We start from the raw sequence: 18,619 nt of genomic DNA on the forward strand, positions 1-18,619 counted from the left end.
GTCTACAGGAGGAGAGAGGACCCTGCCCGCGAGGGCTCACAGTCTACAGGAGGAGAGAGGACCCTGCCCGCGAGGGCTCACAGTCTACAGGAGGAGAGGACCCTGCCCACAAGGGATCACAGTCTACAGGAGGAGAGAGGACCCTGCCCACGAGGGATCACAGTCTACAGGAGAAGAGAGGACCCTGCTCACGAGGGATCACAGTCTAGAGAAGAAGAGAGGACCCTGCCCACGAGGGATCACAGTCTAGAGAAGAAGAGAGGACCCTGCCCACGAAAGCTCACAGTCTACAGGAGAGAGGACCCTGCCCGTGAGGGCTCACAGTCTACAGAAGGAGAGAGGACCCTGCCCGTGAGGTCTCACAGTCTACAGGAGGAGAGAGGACCCTGCCTGCGAGGGCTCACAGTTTACAGGAGGAGAAAGGACCCTGCCCATGAAGGCTCACAATCTACAGTAGGAGAGAGGACCCTGCCCACGGGGCTCACAGTCTACAGGAGGAGAGAGGACCCTGCCCGTGAGGCCTCACAGTCTACAGAAGGAGAGAGGACCCTGCCCGTGAGGGCTCACAGTCTACAGGAGGAGAGAGGACCCTGCCCACGAGGGATCACAGTCTACAGGAGGATACTGATCAATTCAGTAGCTAAATTTCTCTTGATTCATATGTTCATGGCAGTAATGCAGGTTCCATTTTTCACATTTCATTCTTACAAATAGCTATTGAATTTTTCATGTCAGTATTCACACAGCAGTTTCTGCTATTCCATGTATTCCCCTTCCATAGTCACTGGTGTGCATACCTTATCTCCCCATACAGGAGGAAAGAGGACCCTGCCTGCGAGGGCTCACAGTCTACAGGAGGAGAGAGGACCCTGCCCATGGGGCTCACAGTCTACAGGAGGAGAGAGGACCCTGCCCACAAGTGCTCACAGTCTACAGTGAGCGAGAGGACCCTTCCCGCAAGGGCTCACAGTCTTCAAGATATGAGAATGTCATCCAGGTAAATGATTACAGATGTCCACAAAAGATGAAAAACACATCATTAACAAAGTGTCAGAATAAAGAAGGTGCGTTGGTCAGACCGAAGGGCATCACCAGATTTTTTAGGTGACCCCCTTGTCGTATTAAAGGCTGTTTTCCACTTATACCCCTGTCTGACCCAGATCAGATTACAGGTCTCCCTAAGGGCATGTTTAGAGAACCATTTAGCACAGGAAATTTGATTAAAAAGGTCAGGAATGAGTGGGAGAGGATAAATATCCTGAACCGTTATCTGGTTGAGTTCCCGGAAGCCGAGGCAGGACTATAGTCCACCATCCTTCTTTTTGATAAAGAAGAATCCAGCTGCAGCTGCCGATGAAGATGGCTTAGTTTGACCTTCTCTAAACTCTCCGTTATGTACTTATTAAATGATGATCTCTTAGGACTAGACAAATTATAGAGCTTACACTTGGGCAATTTTTGCCGTAGGGATCAACCTTTTGGCACAGTCGTAAAGCGAATGGGGCAGCAACTCCTGATTTCCTTATTCTGAGAAAAGGTTACAAAAATCAGAGGGAAGACCAGGAAGGCTTGTGGTGACCGCCGAAATACAAGTACCCAAACAGTGGTCTTTACTATCACTATCTCCTGAGTTTGCCAATCCACGGTGGGATTATGTAAGGCTAACCAGGGGAACCAAAGCACTATTTGGGCAGGAAGGCCCTAGAAAACATAACATGATATCCACTCAGAATGAAGTACCGGTATACTGTGTTCTACCCCTGCACACAATCAAAAAAGCCCCCTTGAGTCAGAGCTGAAGAATCAATAGCAAAAATCTGAATCGGATTTGATAACACCTTCAACTCCAACCCTGTGGAACGAGGAAACTGTTCATTGATCATGTTTGCCCCAGAACCACTGTCTAGAAAACCGTAATAGGAATTTCTTGGCCCCCAACCTTAACCCTGGTGAGTATTAAACATTGAGACACCATTGTGGAGGATACATGTAGACCCAGGTTGGTATCCCCCAAACAACCTGGGTCTAGGAGTTTTCCGACTGCTGTTTTTCTTTAGGCACAAAGAGGCAGGCACTAATAAAGTGAGCCCTTTTTGCCACAGAAAAAAAAGACCTGCTCCTTTTCAGTGGAGTGGAGATTTTCCCCCCGTGGAATGTCCCTCTGAGCTGCATGGGCTCGGGTGAGGCCTCTGAAGGTAATACATGTGCAGAAACCCTGTCCCAGCATCATTTACATTTATGGGTCCTCTGTCAAAATCAGCGATCAATATGTATCACCAAAGACATGGCACACTCTAAACAAGGAGGGGTCTCATACATCTCCAATGCCTCCTTTACGCTTTCAGACAACCCCTGAAAAAACTGGCTTTTCCGAGCAGAGTTGTTCCACTGTGTGTCCACAGACCAGTGCCGAAATTCAGTGCAACTGTGACGCCCTGGACAAGCCAGGGGTCACGGGTAATTACATCACCACACCCTACACCCCGGTTAGGTACACCAAAGCTAGACCAGAAACCCTTGTTGCCTTCCTCCAGGGGCTGATGTTCACACCAGGGGGTGGGCCAGGCGGTTGGTCCCGCCCACCGAGGAGTACACAGTCCTGGAGGCGGGAAAAGCAGAGAGATCAGTTTGAGGAGAAGAGGAGAGTGGAGCTAGAAAAGTGAAGTGGTAGTAGAGTAACTGTGAGACTGCGTCCGGGTGTGTGCCCCGGACAGAAACAGCAAGGTTAGCAGACGGCGGTGACCGTCTGCAGGAGTGGCTGATCGGAGTTGCCGAAAGGACCGTGGACGGGTGGTGGCCCGGCGGTACCGGACCGGTACACAAAGAGAGGCCAGCACCATTGGCAGGGGCCTTTCGGATCCCGGCAAGGCTTGGAGTCGCCGTAATTTGCCAAATCCGTCAGTGAAGGGGACCTCCGGGTTTCCAAACAACTAAGTCCCGATTGAAGGCAAAAGTCCAACCATATGAGAGAGACACCGCCACCGCCAAGGCACCAGTTTCTCAGGGCCAGCGCCTGCGGGCAAAGAGGGGCTCCTCAGGCCCATATCCAAGCCGGGGAGCGGGTTACCGGTGGGAACCCATTGGAACCAACAGAAGTACTAGGTGCAGGGAAAGAGACAGTCACCGTTAACTACCGGGGAAAAGCAACAGCAGCCGTCCATGGGAACCGTCTTTCCAGGCGTGTGTTTCACCGTGAACTGTGTCAACGTCTCAGGCTGAGTGAGTACCACAGTGCCGTACGGCACGGCGCTGCCCCCGCGTCCCTGCACCTCACCAGGCCCCATAACCCGCCTGCCATCCATCCCTACCCCATCACCGGGCCCCGGGACAACCAACCCCCTACCCACGGAGGGGAGAATTAACAACAAAGCTGCTCCCTGTCACCGCTCCCGGGATCCCCGTCCAGAGCAGCGGTGGTGTCCACAAAATCACCACAACCGTGGGTGGCGTCACGTACAATATCCCCAAAACCAAACCACCCCTTTTCACTCACGGGCGAGGAGCGCCGCTCGAGACCCCGGGATCCGGCCCATCGCTCGAGCCACCGAGCAACGGCAGTAGCAGCCGGACCCGAGCAGTGGGAGAGCGCAGCGTCCCCTCCTCCGCCCGCGACACAACAATCCTCTGCCGGCCAATTTCCCTGATTCTTAAACTCTGCTAATGATGTTCTATCCTAATCATCACAGATGAGCTCGAGTGGTGAGAAAAACCTGCACACAGTCAAAAATACAGGAGAATCTGAGGGCAAGGCCAACACTTGTGGGTTCCCACTTAAAAGAGAGACAATAATTCCCACCTACAGTTCCTCACCACCAGAGGAGTGGGGATGTGAGTGGAAATACAACTTACTTGCCTCTCTGAAAGTAGCAAACCGGCTGCTCTCCCTCGAAAATATTTCTGGGAGAGGCAGTTTGGACTTGGAGGATCCAGAGACCAAGACAGATTGCTCCGGTGTGGAGGACTGAGCTTGCTGCTGCTGTACCGTCCTCTTTAATTCAGCCACCTGAAGAGACAAAGCCTGCAATTGTCTCGCTGGTGCAGCAACCGAGTTCATGCTGAAATGTAATGAAAGTAGGGCCAGCTATAATGTCACAAGGTGACTACAGGATAGCAAGGGACAGGGGTCTCCTATATTGCTCCTCACACTAGGGGACCCTAGGCTATCCCTAACCTGAGGATTACCCCTAATGGGGGAGATGCCTGAGTCCAATGCCTGGCTATTCTCCTGACCAGATCTAATCTATATCTGTACCTCACCCAGGGAAGGGGGGAGGGGGCAGGAGCGTGATGGATGGTAACACAAATTAAGAGAGACAGGGGAAAGCCAAAACTCAGACAAACTGCAAAGTCACAGGAACAAACAGTAAAGGCCATGTCACACACAGAGATAAATCTGTGGCAGATCTGTGGTTGCAGTGAAATTGTGGACAATCAGTGCCAGGTTTGTGGCTGTGTACAAATGGAACAATATGTCCATGATTTCACTGCAACCACAGATCTGCCAAAGATTTATCTCTGTGTGTGACGGGGCCTTAAGAGACTAAGGAGAAAAGCAAGAGCAGGAAGGTAGCAACAAAAAGAAAACAGGATGTAACTCCTCAAACACTCACAGCAATAATGCACAACATCCACCAGTAAGTCTGGATCAAAACACCTCACCAGACCAGTATGAATGAAATAGTCCAGCTGGCATATTTAGGAGAGGGAGGGAACATACTGGCTCCCCCTACTGAATGTGATCAAAGAGACTAACAAGCAGCAAAGAATAAATTAACTCTTGCTAGCCTGGCTAAGCCTGTGGGTCAATGCCCACATCTCCCAGAGCTGATCACAGACATAATAGAAATTAGCAGGCAAAGTGCAAGAATCTGTAGTTTCTACAAATCCTGATGCTGCCATGACAGTTGGCGATGCCTGCAAAAATATTTTTGGTGCAGTCATTGGGCAGTTTCTTTTGTTACAGTCATGGTGAGTGTTTTGTGGCAAAGTCATGCGGTAGTATCTTTGGTGACAGTCATGGTCCAGAGTCTTGGGTCACAGTCATGGTACAGTGTCTTGGGCATATTCATGGTGCAGTGTCTTGGGCATATTCATGGTACAGTGTCTTGGGCATATTCATGGTACAGTGTCTTGGGCATATTCATGGTGCAGTGTCTTGGGCATATTCATGATGCAGTGTCTTGGGGCACAGTCATGGTTCAGGGTCTTGGGGCACACTCATGGTGCAGTGTCTTGGGGCACAGTCATAGGGTAATGGGGTAGTGTCTTGGGGCACAGTGATAGGGTAGTGTCTTGGGGCACAATCATGGGTTAATAATATAGTGTCTTGGGGCACAGTGATGAGGTAGTAACTTGGGGCACAGTCATGGAGTAATGGGGTAGTGTGTTGGGGCAAAGTCATGGTGCAGTGTCTTGGGGCACAGTCATGGTGCAGTGTCTTGGGGCACAGTCATAGGGTAATGGGGTAGTGTCTTGGGGCACAATCATGGGGTAATAATATAGTGTATTGGGGCACAGTGATGAGGTAGTGACTTGGGGCACAGTCATGGAGTAACGGGGTAGTGTCTTGGGGCACAGTCATGGTGCAATGTCTTGGGGCACAGTAATGAGGTAGTGTCTTGGGGCACAGTCATGGTGCAATGTCTTGGGGCACAATAATGGGTTAGTATCTTGGGGCACAGTGATAGGGTAGTGACTGGGGCAAAGTCATGGAGTAATGGGGTAGTGTCTTGGGGCACAGTCATGGAGTAATGGGGTAGTGTCTTGGGGCACAGTGATAGGGTAGTGACTTGGGGCACAATCATGGGTTAATAATATAGTGTCTTGGGGCACAGTGATGAGGCAGTAACTCGGGGCACAGTCATGGAGTAATGGGGTAGTGTCTTGGGGCACAGTCATGGTGCAATGTCTTGGGGCACAATAATGGGTTAGTATCTTGGGGCACAGTGATAAAGTAGTGACTGGGGCAAAGTCATGGAGTAATGGGGTAGTGTCTTGGGGCACAGTCATAGGGTAATGGGGTAGTGTCTTGGGGCACAGTGATAGGGTAGTGTCTTGGGGCACAGTGATAGGGTAGTGTCTTGGGGCACAATCATGGGTTAATAATATAGTGTCTTGGGGCACAGTGATGAGGCAGTAACTCGGGGCACAGTCATGGAGTAATGGGGTAGTGTTTTTGGGCACAGTCATGATTCCGTATTAGCGCAGTCATGGTGCAATTTTTCAGGGTACAGTAATGGGTCAGAGTCCTATGCCATTACATGCACTCCACCTATAGTTTTGCTCTGATAATAATGCTTGTTAGGTGTTTTTTACTCCGTTCTTCTCTTTCACTTTCATTTTCTTGGAATTGAAGAAAGAAACATCCTATGCCTTCACTATAAACGTTTATTATTATATTCTGATCGATTGGAGAGCGGACCCTGCTGGATCCTGAAGAAGGACGACTCCTGGAGTCCCGCAGGTGAGAAGGCATCATGTTCTGTGCAGGGTCGGTGCTGCTCGGGGCTGAGGAGCCGGGGCTCTCCAGTCTATGATGGGTAGTGTAATGCTGCATTAGTGCTTTACATCCCGGCGTGTATGGAAACAAGCTGCTGATATACGGCACTGGGCAAACGTTCTAGGCAGTTTGGAAGAAATGCTGCAGAGTAAGAAGCTTCAAAAATAGAAGTGTTCATAGTTTATTTGTATCAAGTAATAAATACAACGTGAATGGAGAAAAGAGCAGTGTAAATCCCACCAGTATTTGGTGACACCATCCCCTACAAAACAGCATCAGGGCACCAGGTCTTAGAGGGAGACTTGGACACAGTTTTGAAAGATTTTGGCAATAACTTCAGAGGCGTCTGGCTCCAAATTATTCTGCAGCCATCGGTATTTATGTGTCGCCCAGGGTTATGGGGTACTCGGGTCCCGGGCAGTGTATCACTGGGGAATGTCACTTTGGTGGCCGTTGCCTGGTCCCGTGCCCTGGGTGCTTTTTTTTAATGTGGAGTATTTACAGGGGAGATTAAAGTCATTTGTGTGGCGCCTCCTGCGGGTTGCGGTTACGATGGTGAAACCGCAGCTGCTGAGTTGATCATCTCTAGGGCTGGTGGTAATGGCAGCTGAGGTGGTAGGCCCTCCGCAGGTAGGGCTGAACCCGGGAGATGTATGATGGAGTAATAAGGGAGACCACACCGTGGGTTGTAATTAACAGTCTCTACTCACTCTTGACCCTCGGACGGCTGGTTCAGGTCCCTGTACTTCCAGTGCCAGTTAATCACTCGGTTGCTCTGTCCCCGGCACTCTCAGTGTGGTTGAGTCCCCGTAGCGGGGAGCGTTTGGGGCCCGACTGTCCCTTTTTTGTGGCAGTCTCCTTCTCCATATGGCGGGCAGTGTGGACCCTCTAGGGCTGGTCTGTGTCCCGAACCCTGATCCTTGCTTATCTGCTGATGCCCCCAGATTTATGGGTCAGTGAGGTCCGTGAAGGTACCCTCACTATGCAGGTATTTCCAGACCGTATGAAACTGTTGCCTGACCTAGGGCCCTGTGCCCCGTGCATGCTCTGTTCCCAGTGGTACTCGGATGTACCTGCCCTGGCGACCACTCTCCTGTGCCCCCGGGTCACCATTAGACAACCCAGCTCTAGGCACGGCTATGCACTTCACTCTATACTTCAGACTCTCTGTAGATTGACTGCTGTCCCCTCCCACCAGGCTGTCTAGTTCCCTGGTCAGGCTCTGCCCTCTAGGTGGGCCTTTCCCTTGTCTGACTAGGCAGTGCCCCCTGGTGTGGAGTGGTAACTAGGATTTTGGTGTGTGCAGGTGTCACTGACACTGGTGTTCCAGGTCCCTGGGGGTAGGCCCTGTGTCGCGGGCGGAGGAGGGGACGCTGCGCTCACCACGCTCGGGTCCGGCACTGCTGCTGCTTCGCTTGCTGCTCGGTGGCTCGAGCGGTGGGCCGGATCCGGGGACTCGAGCGGCGCTCCTCACCCGTGAGTGAAAAGGGGAATGGTTTTGGGGATTTATTGTCCGTGACGCCACCCACGGTTGTGGTGAGGTTGTGACACCACCGCTGCTCTGGACGGGGATCCCCGGAGAGATGACAAGGAGCAGCTTGGATGTTGTTTTTCCCCTCCGTGGGTAGAGGGGGGTTGGTTGTCCCGGGGCCCGGTGAGGGGAGGAATGGCAGGTGGGTTACGGGGCCTGGTGAGGTGCAGGGTCGCGGGGGCAGCGCGGTGCCGCACGGCACGGTGGTACTCACTCAGCCAATGATGAATGCAAAGTCTCCAGTAAAACAAACGGCTGGATGGACAGGTCCCACAGATGGCTGCGGTGGTTCTTCTCCCGGTAGGTTGGCGGTGACTGCCTTTCCCTGCGCCTGTGTTATGTTCTCGGTTCTGCTGGCTTCCCACCGGTAACCCGCTCCCCAGCTTGGATGGATGCTGAGGGAGCCCCTTTTGCCCACAGGCTCTGGCCCTGGGAACTGTAGCCTTGGCGGTGACTGTATTTCCCTTCACGGTTTGAGCGGTTGCTTTCAATCGGGTCTTGACTGCTGGGAAACCCCGGAGGTTCCCTTCGCTAACGGATTTGACCAGTTTTACGGCGACTCCAAGCCTGGTCGGGGTCCGTAGGCCCTGCCGAATGGTGCTGGCTTCTCTTCGCTCCCCGATCCGGTACCGGCGGGCCACCACCCGTCCCCGGTCCTTACGGTTCACGTCAATCAGCCTCTCCTGCAGACGGTCACCACGTCTGCCAACCTTGCTGTATGTGCCCGGGCCACGCACCCAGACATGGTCAGTCTCCTCCACTACCACTTCACTCTTCCACTCCACAACTCAACTGATCTGACTTCCTTTTCCCGCCTCCAGGACTGTGAACTCCTCGGCGGGTGGGGCCAACCGCCTGGCTCCACCCCCTGGTGTGGACATCAGCCCCTGGAGGGAGGCAACAAGGATTTTTGTCTGACTTCGGTGTGCCTAGCCGGGGTGTGGGGTGTGTTGTTGCAGTACCTGTGACGTCCTGGCTTGTCCAGGGCGCCACACCTGCATCCCTGTGAGGATGCAGTTCCCTCTAGTGCCCTGAGTGTCTCAGGGGTGCTACATTTACATTTCTCTTTCTTCATTCATTTTGCCTTGTTTTAATAAAAATAAACTAACACTTCTATGTAGGAAGCTTCTAACTCTGCAGCATTTAGTCCACACGTGCCTAAATGTTTTACACAGTGTTCACACTGGAGGGGCTAACTCGAGACCTAGAAACCTGCACCACCCAATTGGCAGGAGCTTTCACCAACATCGCTTGCTCCCAAACCTCATCCATACGGCGCTGATTAAAATCTAACATACACAATTTATATCTAAGAAAAGTCATAGGGAGAGGAGATCCATGACAATTATAGAAAGGAGTCTTTACAGTAAGAGGAGTTTCCAAGCTTTTTCAACTATAACTTGGTGTAACAGTCAGAAGTTCTGCCACCAATATCAGTAGTAAGAGGTCCCTTCCTAATGGAAGGTCGAGAGTTTGCGCCTCTCCTTTTTTTTCCAGCTGTTTTTTCACCAATTCACTTTCCGGTTCAGTCCTGAGATTAATTACAAATGGTTTCCAGTGAAACTGAACCGGTCACTTGGTTTTAGGCCACTAATTTCCGGAACGAGTTTATGCAGCTGGAGTTCAAGACGTATCGTAGGATAGGCCATAAGTTTGACATAGATGGGGGCCCAACACAAATCAGTGGAAGCCTCCTTTCACCTTACCGCCATTCACTTAACTAGGAGATGATCTGCAGGGCCACTAAACAATGTATAGGGCTGCTGTCACCCGCCATATCTCCAGAGACCGGAGTAAATATTAGCTGGCCCTCACCTCCATCATTATCCCCAGAAGTGAGCTATGAATTTTATTGAGTAATGTATTTCAGTGTTTGAACCCGACATTTGCAGATCATCATGGCTGCAATCCAGAAGATTTCCCAACCCATATGTCTGGTGGAGAATCCCGAAGACAAGACATTGTTTATAAATGAAGAAGCCAAGAAGGTTCTGGAGAACATTTTGCAGCCCCTGGTTGTGGTGTCCATTGTTGGACCATATAGGTCTGGGAAATCCTACCTGCTAAACAAACTCTCCGGAAACTCAGAAGGTGAGAGGTGGATGGAAATCACAGGTCAGGAGTTAATGACCATACCTATGGCCACCATGGAAGTGGAGGTTTGAGATCTTCTCATCTGTTGCAGCCACGGGTTCTATTTAGTCTCTATGTATAAATTGAAAGTATTGAACACGTCACCAATTTTCTAAGTAAATCTATTTATAAAGTTGCTATTGACATGAATTACTCACCAGATGTTAGTAATAACCCATCCAATCCACACTGACAAAGAAATCAAACCAAAGATGACTATAAATTAGGTGTAATAATGAGAACTGACACATGGAAAAAGTATTGAACACATGAAGAAAGAGAGGTGAAAAAAGCCCTGGAAAGTCCTGATAGCAGGTGACATCTATCAGAAATTAGAAAGCCATCCTGCCACTTTGTGAAAAATAATGTCAGCTGGTTCAACTGATGGCCGATAAATAGGTGTTTCATTACTAAGGTGTCACACAAGAAACATCTCATGATGGGCAAAACCAGTGAGCTGTCTCAAGATCTTCACAACCTTATTGCTGCAGGACATACTGATCGCATTGGTTACAGAAGAATCTTCAAACTACTGAAGGTTCAGTGACTGTTGGGGGTCATAATCCGGAGGTGGAAAGAACTTAATTTCACCATAAACCGGCCATGACTAGGTGCTCCCCAAAACATTTCAAAGAGGAGGGAAAATTTAGGGACATCTATGGTTTGATCTCTTTGCCTGTGTGTATGGGATGGGTTGTTACTGACGTCTGATAAGACTTTTTTGTCAATTGCACCTTTAGAAATATATTTAATTAGAAAATTGGTGACGTGTTCAATGTTTATTTAATCCGCTGTATGTGTCAGTCTTAATTATAATAAGAAACAACAAGTAGAAAATAAAGCCAGTAGGTCAAAGCGGTCCGATATTTCTTATTTTCCCCCTTGTCCATTTATAGGTGGCTTCTCTTTGGGGCACACATTAAGTGCAAATACAAAAGGCATCTGGATGCGTTGTGTCCCTCACCCTCAGAGAAGTGGCCACACGCTCGTCCTGCTGGACACAGAAGGTATCGGGGATGTGGGGAAGGTAGGTCACCACCATGTTCTACTGGGGACCTTTTCCTGGAAGCTTCAGAATAATCATTGACACAATGTATTTCAGGCCAATCAGCAGAATGACCGCAAGATCCTGTCGCTGGCCATGCTCATGAGTAGTGTCGTCATCTATAACAGCAAAAATGCTATAGACCAAAATGCCGTGGACAAACTGTAGTATCCTTTAGGGTGTAAGATCATGATGGTTGGGTGTGAAGCTACAACGTTGGGGAAATGAGACATAATCTATATTCTAAGACAGTGGTACCCCATCAAAAACCTGCGTAATGTAACATGGACCTTCCAATAGCAGGCAGAGCCTCAGTGTAAGCTAAGGCAGTAGGAGCTCTGCTTGGAGGATATTGCCTATGACCACCCAAACCTAGAACTTACCTCGGATGGCGGGAATCTGGTGCTGCTCCATTGGTTGGCTGTGGCGTCTCTGCGTTGCTCTCTGGGAAGAGTCTTCATTGAGTAGTCGGGGAATCGAGTGTAGAAATACTTTTTCCCAGACATGGTTTTTGGCACTTGGAGCATCTACAGTATGTCTACATAGCAGCTTACGAGACTGGTATAAGCCATTTTTTGAAGATGTTTCCCCCCCAATAGTTTTAGAAAAATTAATACAACCTCAAACTTTTTCCTAACTTGTCTAATTCACAATTCTCCTTAATAAAATATCACCCAGCTCCATGACTGAAACGCACCGGATCATCGCAGATAAGGCTTCCAAACAGGACGGACACGATGCACAGACAGACAGCGAGGACCACATGCGACCACACTTAGTTTGGACTCTACGAGATGCCACACTCAAACTAGAGATTGATAGGCAACCAGTCTCTGCCGATGAATACCTGGAGAACTCTCTGCAGGAGATAGCTCGTACGTCAAACCACTGAAGTGTTACTCAGCTACCAGGGATGAGCGATTCTTTACATTTTGCTGCTAACATCAAATTTTGCCAGGAAATTTGATTTGAAATTCAGTGTAGCCAAAAGCCTCCAGAAATGCGTGTATGACACTATTCTCTATTCCTCATCCTTTCATCTTCTTCACTGCCGTCACACAGAATCTGTACAGTTTCTTCAGTGTTTTATGACTTTTTTTCGTTATCTCTATGGCTAAACTGCGACGCTCTCTCACTATCCAGATTCACCAAAAAAATGACTCCTGCATTTCCTGCCTTTGCTTTTATACAGGCTATGATAGTGCTCCCTAATTAGCTGTGCTGAGATGAAATAGCTGAAAAGTATTATGAGGGAACCAAGGTCACGTGAGCCTTCTCTGGCTGGTGCAGTCTCGGAATTGTACCATGATGATGATCATGTAAAGCCATTTGCCCAAAGAGAATTGTATATTGTTTGACTTTGCCGGAATTATAAAATCATAGAATGTTAGAACCCCCAGCTCAATGCAGGAGTCTCCAAACCATCTCAGACAGATATCTGTCCAGCCTTTGTTTGAAGACGTCCATTGAAGGAGACCTCACCACCTCTCCTGGCCGCCTGTTCCACTCGTTGATCTCCTCACTGTCAAAAAGTTTTTTCTAATATCTAATCTGTTTCTCCTTCCTTTTAATCTTTAAATTTCATCCATTTTCTTCTAGTTTTTCCTTGTGCAAATGACAGCAGGGCTGTATAGGAGTATAGGGGGGTAATGACCTCACACGATCTGGACTCTATGTTTGTGTTAATACATCCCAGACCTGGACACAGTATTCCAGATGAGGTCTGACCACAAAGGAGTGGAGGGGGGGTCACGACTTCACGTAATCTCGACTGTATGCTTCACTTAATGTATCCAAGAACTGTGTTTGCCTTTCTTGCTGCTGCATCACACTGTTGACTCCTGTGCAATCTGTGATCTATTGTATATCCAAGTCTATTTCACGCGTGCTGTTGCTTAGCCCTGATCCTCCCATTCTGTAGATCCTTTTTTCATTTTTCTTTCCCAGATGTAGAACTTTACATTTCTGTCTGTTATAAACCATTCTAAATGTTGCTGCCCATTGTCCAGTTTGTTTACATCTTTTTGAATCCTTTCTCTTTCTTCTCTAGTATTAGCTATCCCTCCTAGCTTTGTGTCATCAGCAATCAGGGAATTACTAAAACTTTTGATACAAATTAAATTGCAGCAAATTGATTCACTCATCTCCACCAGCTCCAGTGAACAATATATTTTCTATCCCAAGTCTCCTGACCTCCTGTAGACAGAACCATGGAGCAAGGTGCTGCTGTGGAGGACGGCTCTCCTCTTTCTTCACTCCTAGTTGTAGACCCTATCAGATTACGATAGTTTCGGGGAGGACATTGGCTGTAAATAAAATCCCTTTGTTCTTACTGTTGCTTCTAATTTCTCTTTATTTCAGGTGTAAAATCTATAATGGCACAGGATCGAAATAGAGCCAGAAAGACAATCAAAAATTTTTTCCCAAAGAGAAAGTGCTTTGTTTTTGATTTCCCGTCATCAGACAAAGAGGTTCTGAGCACAATAGACCAAATCTCTGAGACAAAGCTTCAACCAGAATTTGTAGAACAGACCACAAAGTTCTGTCAATTTATTCTAGATGAAGTTCCAGAGAAAAGACTAAAAGGAGGAATTGCCCTCACGGGATCCAGTGAGTCTTACGTTATCTCCAATATGGGGAGATTGATAGATGCAGAAATAAATGTTTGGTCATGGGTAATAATTGGGTCATTTCTTGTAGAACGATTTCCTCCCATGTTGGTGATGTGATATTGTACTTGAGATATAAAAGATCTGTAGATCTCAATGTTCAATGTCACGTTACATTGAGAACATCAACATTGACCTGTGTGGATGACATTGTCCTCTCTTTTCCTTACAGGATTCGCCAACCTTCTACAGTCATACATTAATGTTGTTACAAGACCTGATAGCGTTTTTCTGGAAAGTTCTATTTCAGACCTGTTCACTCATGAAAATAGAAAAGTAACCAAAGATTCTATTAAGGTTTATGAGGATAAGATGTCTTCCCAACATATGAACAGCCAAGAGGAATTCGAGCAGATCCATGAGGCCGCAGTAGATCAGGCCACGCAAGAATTTAAAAAGTTGTATGTCAGACATGAAAAGAGCCTGGAGGAATATCTACATGATCTCAAGGTAGAGTACCATCCTAATTCATTGCTACTTAACCTTCTTCATGGTGGCACATGTGGTTCTTGGTTATTCCCCGTAATGTTCTTGTAGCTGTCAAACCCTAGGTGATGGTGGCCAGCTCCTCCGAAAAACCTGAACCTGGGCTTCTCCAAAGTGAATCATTTTTTATTCCTTCCTTGGTACATGACTGATGGACTAGTGAATTGCGCTCCTGGTAACCTAATAAATAAGACACCACACACTGCGTGACATGGATTAAAATTTTGGCCACAGCAGCCCTTTATTTTTAATAAGAAAAAACATCAACAAGAAAAAACAAGATTATCGGCCCAGAGATGTGGTTGTTATAAATCCCAGCCCCATATCCCCCTCTGCCGTGTACACCTAGCTCAAGGGGGAATCTGGGTATACCCCTTGATCATTTTCCTTGTGTCCGCTGAGCTCCTCCCCAGGGACCCATCTATTCCACTGTCCACTGAGCTCCTCCCCAGGGACCCATCATCCACTGTCCGCTGAGCTCTGGCCCAGGGACCCCATTAAAAACATAATTCTCCAACCAACAAAGAGGGGGTTTAAACAACCACATCCCGCCGCCGCCAAATGCTGCTGTAACATACAATATTAAAATGTTAATACAATATTAATATGTTGATATGACATTGTCAATTTGGATACATTACTGATAACAATTGATACAATACGATACAATATTAATAATGTTGATAAAATACCGATGATGTTGAATACCAATAACATTGTTAGAATATTGACAGTGTTGCAAAGTCCTGATATTGATACATTTCCCTTCATTATAGGGAGGGTGGGTGGGACAACTGCTGGTTCAGTCTTTGAGTCCAGGACAAAGGAATGACACCTTAACATGGGACCTATTTCTTATATGGCCCCTGCCCCCCGTCTCTCCTCCTGCTCGCTCGCCCACCACCACATTCCTTAGGTAAAACCCCCCATCCCTTACTCCTTAACCCTTTCCTGGATCTATCACTGCCTCAGTCATGTACGTTAGGGCTATCTGCCTTCACTCTGCTTGACTGATGGACTAGTGAATTGCGCTCCTGGTAACCTAATAAATAAGACACCACACACTGCGTGACATGGATTAAAATTTTGGCCACAGCAGCCCTTTATTTTTAATAAGAAAAAACATCAACAAGAAAAAACAAGATTATCGGCCCAGAGATGTGGTTGTTATAAATCCCAGCCCCATATCCCCCTCCGCCGTGTACACCTAGCTCAAGGGGGAATCTGGGTATACCCCTTGATCATTTTCCTTGTGTCCGCTGAGCTCCTCCCCAGGGACCCATCTATTCCACTGTCCACTGAGCTCCTCCCCAGGGACCCATATTCCACTGTCCGCTGAGCTCTGGCCCAGGGACCCCATTAAAAACATAATTCTCCAACCAACAAAGAGGGGGTTTAAACAACCACATCCCGCCAAGACTCGCTCTTGTGACACCTTACAAGAGTGAGTTCCTCCACAACTTAATGGCTCGTTCTACTCCTTCTTGTATTCCCAACATCCATATATCAATGCCAATGTCATTAAGATGTACCTTATCATCTCTCCAAAAATGTTCCTTTGTATTTTCCAGCATCTGGTGACGTATGGCCACCCCTCCGTTTTCCAACACAAATTTTGTTATTTTTTTATTAACCTTTATCCTTGTATTATTGATGCGAGCCACTGATCGCGCTGTTCTCCACATTTGTCTAGCTACTATATCCGACCAGACCACCACTGTTTCTGGGTAAGACCTCCATAAATTCAACATATCAAGCTTTATGTTCCTAACTAAATGTCTTGATGTTCTTATTGCTAAATCATTACCACCTAAATGGATAAGTAAGACGTCCGGGGGGCGGTAGAACTCCACATGATACTGGATTTCTTTTAACAGCTGATGCCACTGCATTCCCCTCTTTCCTATCCATGTCACCCGTGCCAAGGAACTGGGCAACCCCAACTGTTTGCCATTAGGCCTGACTGCTGCACGTAAGGCCCCCCCCAAAAAACAAATGAATGTCCCATGATCCAAACCAGGCATTGCTGTTCAGCTAAAACAAAAAACAAAAACACAATTATCACACAATTATCTAAATGAAGACACAACTACTATAGGATTACCACAAGGTACACATATATATACATGTACGCCATTTATAATAAATGTAATCGAATGTAACTCTTAAATCTGCTCGATTCCCATCTCCCGATTTTTTTAACTATGTCAGGCTCTAAGCCCCATCTAGCAGCTTCTGTGGCTGCTCCTATCCTAAATGAGTGTGAAGTGAATGCATTTGGAGACTCTCCCAATATTGTCAGGCATTTTTTAAGAACTGCTGTGAATTGAAATTGTGACAATGACTTACAATCCTCATGAATTAGTAATGATCCTTGGATATTTGGCCTTCTTGAGACATAGTTTCTAAAACAGATGACCGGGCCGGCCCTGGAACCGCTTAAAGGAAACAATGTGATCCATTTTCCTCTACCCTGTTGATCAGTTTTTGACTTTGCCAGAAAACATTCCAATCTGTCTGTGTACTGATGCACGTCCTCGTCTTGTAGACCCCCACTTCTGGTGGAGCTACTCGACACTAACTCGCTGATTCTAAAAGCTCCAAAAAAGGGCCAGTGTGAATGCACAACTAAAGAGAAACACTTCAAACGGACTGCTCCAGACTCGGCCTAGTACACTCAGTATCTGCTGCAATAACTGGAAAGAAATCGGACGCCGTTTATCTCTGGTCTTCTTACAACTTTTCCTGTAACCCTTTAGGGCCTGCTTAACTAAAAAATGCTTTGTGTAATCAGTGAAGTCGAGCAACTTAAACCAAAAAGCTAATCCAGACATTTTACTATCAATACTGGACAATGAAGTATCATCCACAAAGGCCCTGCTAATGTAAAATAACAACAAGGAAACATTGTCATGTACACTGGCATCATGTGCCACTAGAGCACACAAGTCTTCCCATTCCCTCCATGCTGACTGGTACCTCTGCCATGTGCTTACACCCACAGACCGTTCTATCAGAGCGTATGCGGTGTCACTGGCAGTGACCACAGAAAATCCGGACACTTCTTGCCTTGTACCCAGAGCATCAGCCACAGAATTGCAAACACCGGGGACATGCACAGCTGTAATCTGACAATGTGACTTTAAACAGCGCAGCACTAGATGACGCAGCAACGTAACAACAGGCAGGGAAGACGCTGATTGTTTGTTGATGACTTCTACAACTCCCAAGTTATCACAATGAAATCTCACTTTTCGGTTTTGGAAAATATTGCACCAAATTTCACAAGCAACCACTATGGGGAACAATTCAAGGAGTACTAAGTTTCGTGTTAACCCATTGTTTCTCCAACTCTCTGGCCACCTATCTGCACACCACTGTCCCGAACAATATGCACCAAAACCAGTTGACCCCGCTGCATCAGTGTGGATGTCTAGATCAAAATTTGAAACCGGTGGTCTGATCCACAATGACCTCCCATTAAACTCTATTAAGAACTGTTCCCATACCGCCAGATCGTCCTTTAATGTTCTAGCCAGCCGCACAAAGTGATGTGGAAAGGTTATGCCTGAGGTAGCTGCAGCTAGGCGCCTACAAAAAACTCTACCCATTGGAATAATGCGACACGCAAAGTTCATTTTTCCTAACAGCGATTGTAGATCCTTTAATCTGATCTTACGGTGAGATCTAGCTTCTCTGACTGCCTCCAGCAGATCACTGACCTTGTCATCCGGTAATCTGCACTCCATTGCTTCACTGTCAATCAAAATTCCTAAAAACTTGATAAGTGTAGACGGGCCTTCTGTTTTATCTGATGCTAACGGTACTCCAAAACACTTAAAAACCGACTGAATCGCTGACAATAATGAAGCACAAACAAATGACTTTGGTGGACCAATACATAGGAAATCATCTAGATAATGCAGGACAGAACGCACGCCGGCTTCCTTCTTTACTACCCACTCCAAAAATGTGCTAAATGATTCAAACAAGGAGCATGAGATGGAGCAGCCCATCGGTAAACACAAGTCTACATAAAACATTCCCTGCCACTGACAACCCAAGAGATGGAAGCTTTCTGGATGGACTGGTAAGAGTCTAAAGGCAGCTTCAATGTCTGTTTTTGCCATTAAAGCTCCTCTGCCGTACTTCTGAACCCATGCAATCGCTGTATCAAATGAAGTATACGAGACTGTGCAAAGTTCCTGATCGATTCCATCATTAACTGAGCTTCCATGAGGGAAGGACAGATGATG

General features: G+C 47.4%; 1 protein-coding gene across 1 annotated transcript in view; it reads left to right on the forward strand.

Annotated features, from left to right (window-relative positions):
* Positions 1–6,411: 6,411 nt before the first annotated feature.
* LOC142246567 (guanylate-binding protein 1-like) overlaps positions 6,412–18,619 on the forward strand; it is a 37,280-nt gene continuing 25,072 nt past the window's right edge. Inside the window, exons 1-7 of the mRNA XM_075319634.1 lie at positions 6,412–6,463; positions 9,923–10,121; positions 11,060–11,190; positions 11,266–11,375; positions 11,887–12,083; positions 13,570–13,818; positions 14,050–14,327. Coding sequence (XP_075175749.1) covers positions 9,929–10,121; positions 11,060–11,190; positions 11,266–11,375; positions 11,887–12,083; positions 13,570–13,818; positions 14,050–14,327 — 1,158 coding nt within the window. The 5' untranslated portion in view covers positions 6,412–6,463; positions 9,923–9,928. The remainder of the gene's footprint in view (positions 6,464–9,922; positions 10,122–11,059; positions 11,191–11,265; positions 11,376–11,886; positions 12,084–13,569; positions 13,819–14,049; positions 14,328–18,619) is intronic.

The sequence above is a fragment of the Anomaloglossus baeobatrachus genome, chromosome 7 (assembly GCF_048569485.1).
Source record: "Anomaloglossus baeobatrachus isolate aAnoBae1 chromosome 7, aAnoBae1.hap1, whole genome shotgun sequence".
NCBI lineage: Eukaryota > Metazoa > Chordata > Amphibia > Anura > Aromobatidae > Anomaloglossus > Anomaloglossus baeobatrachus.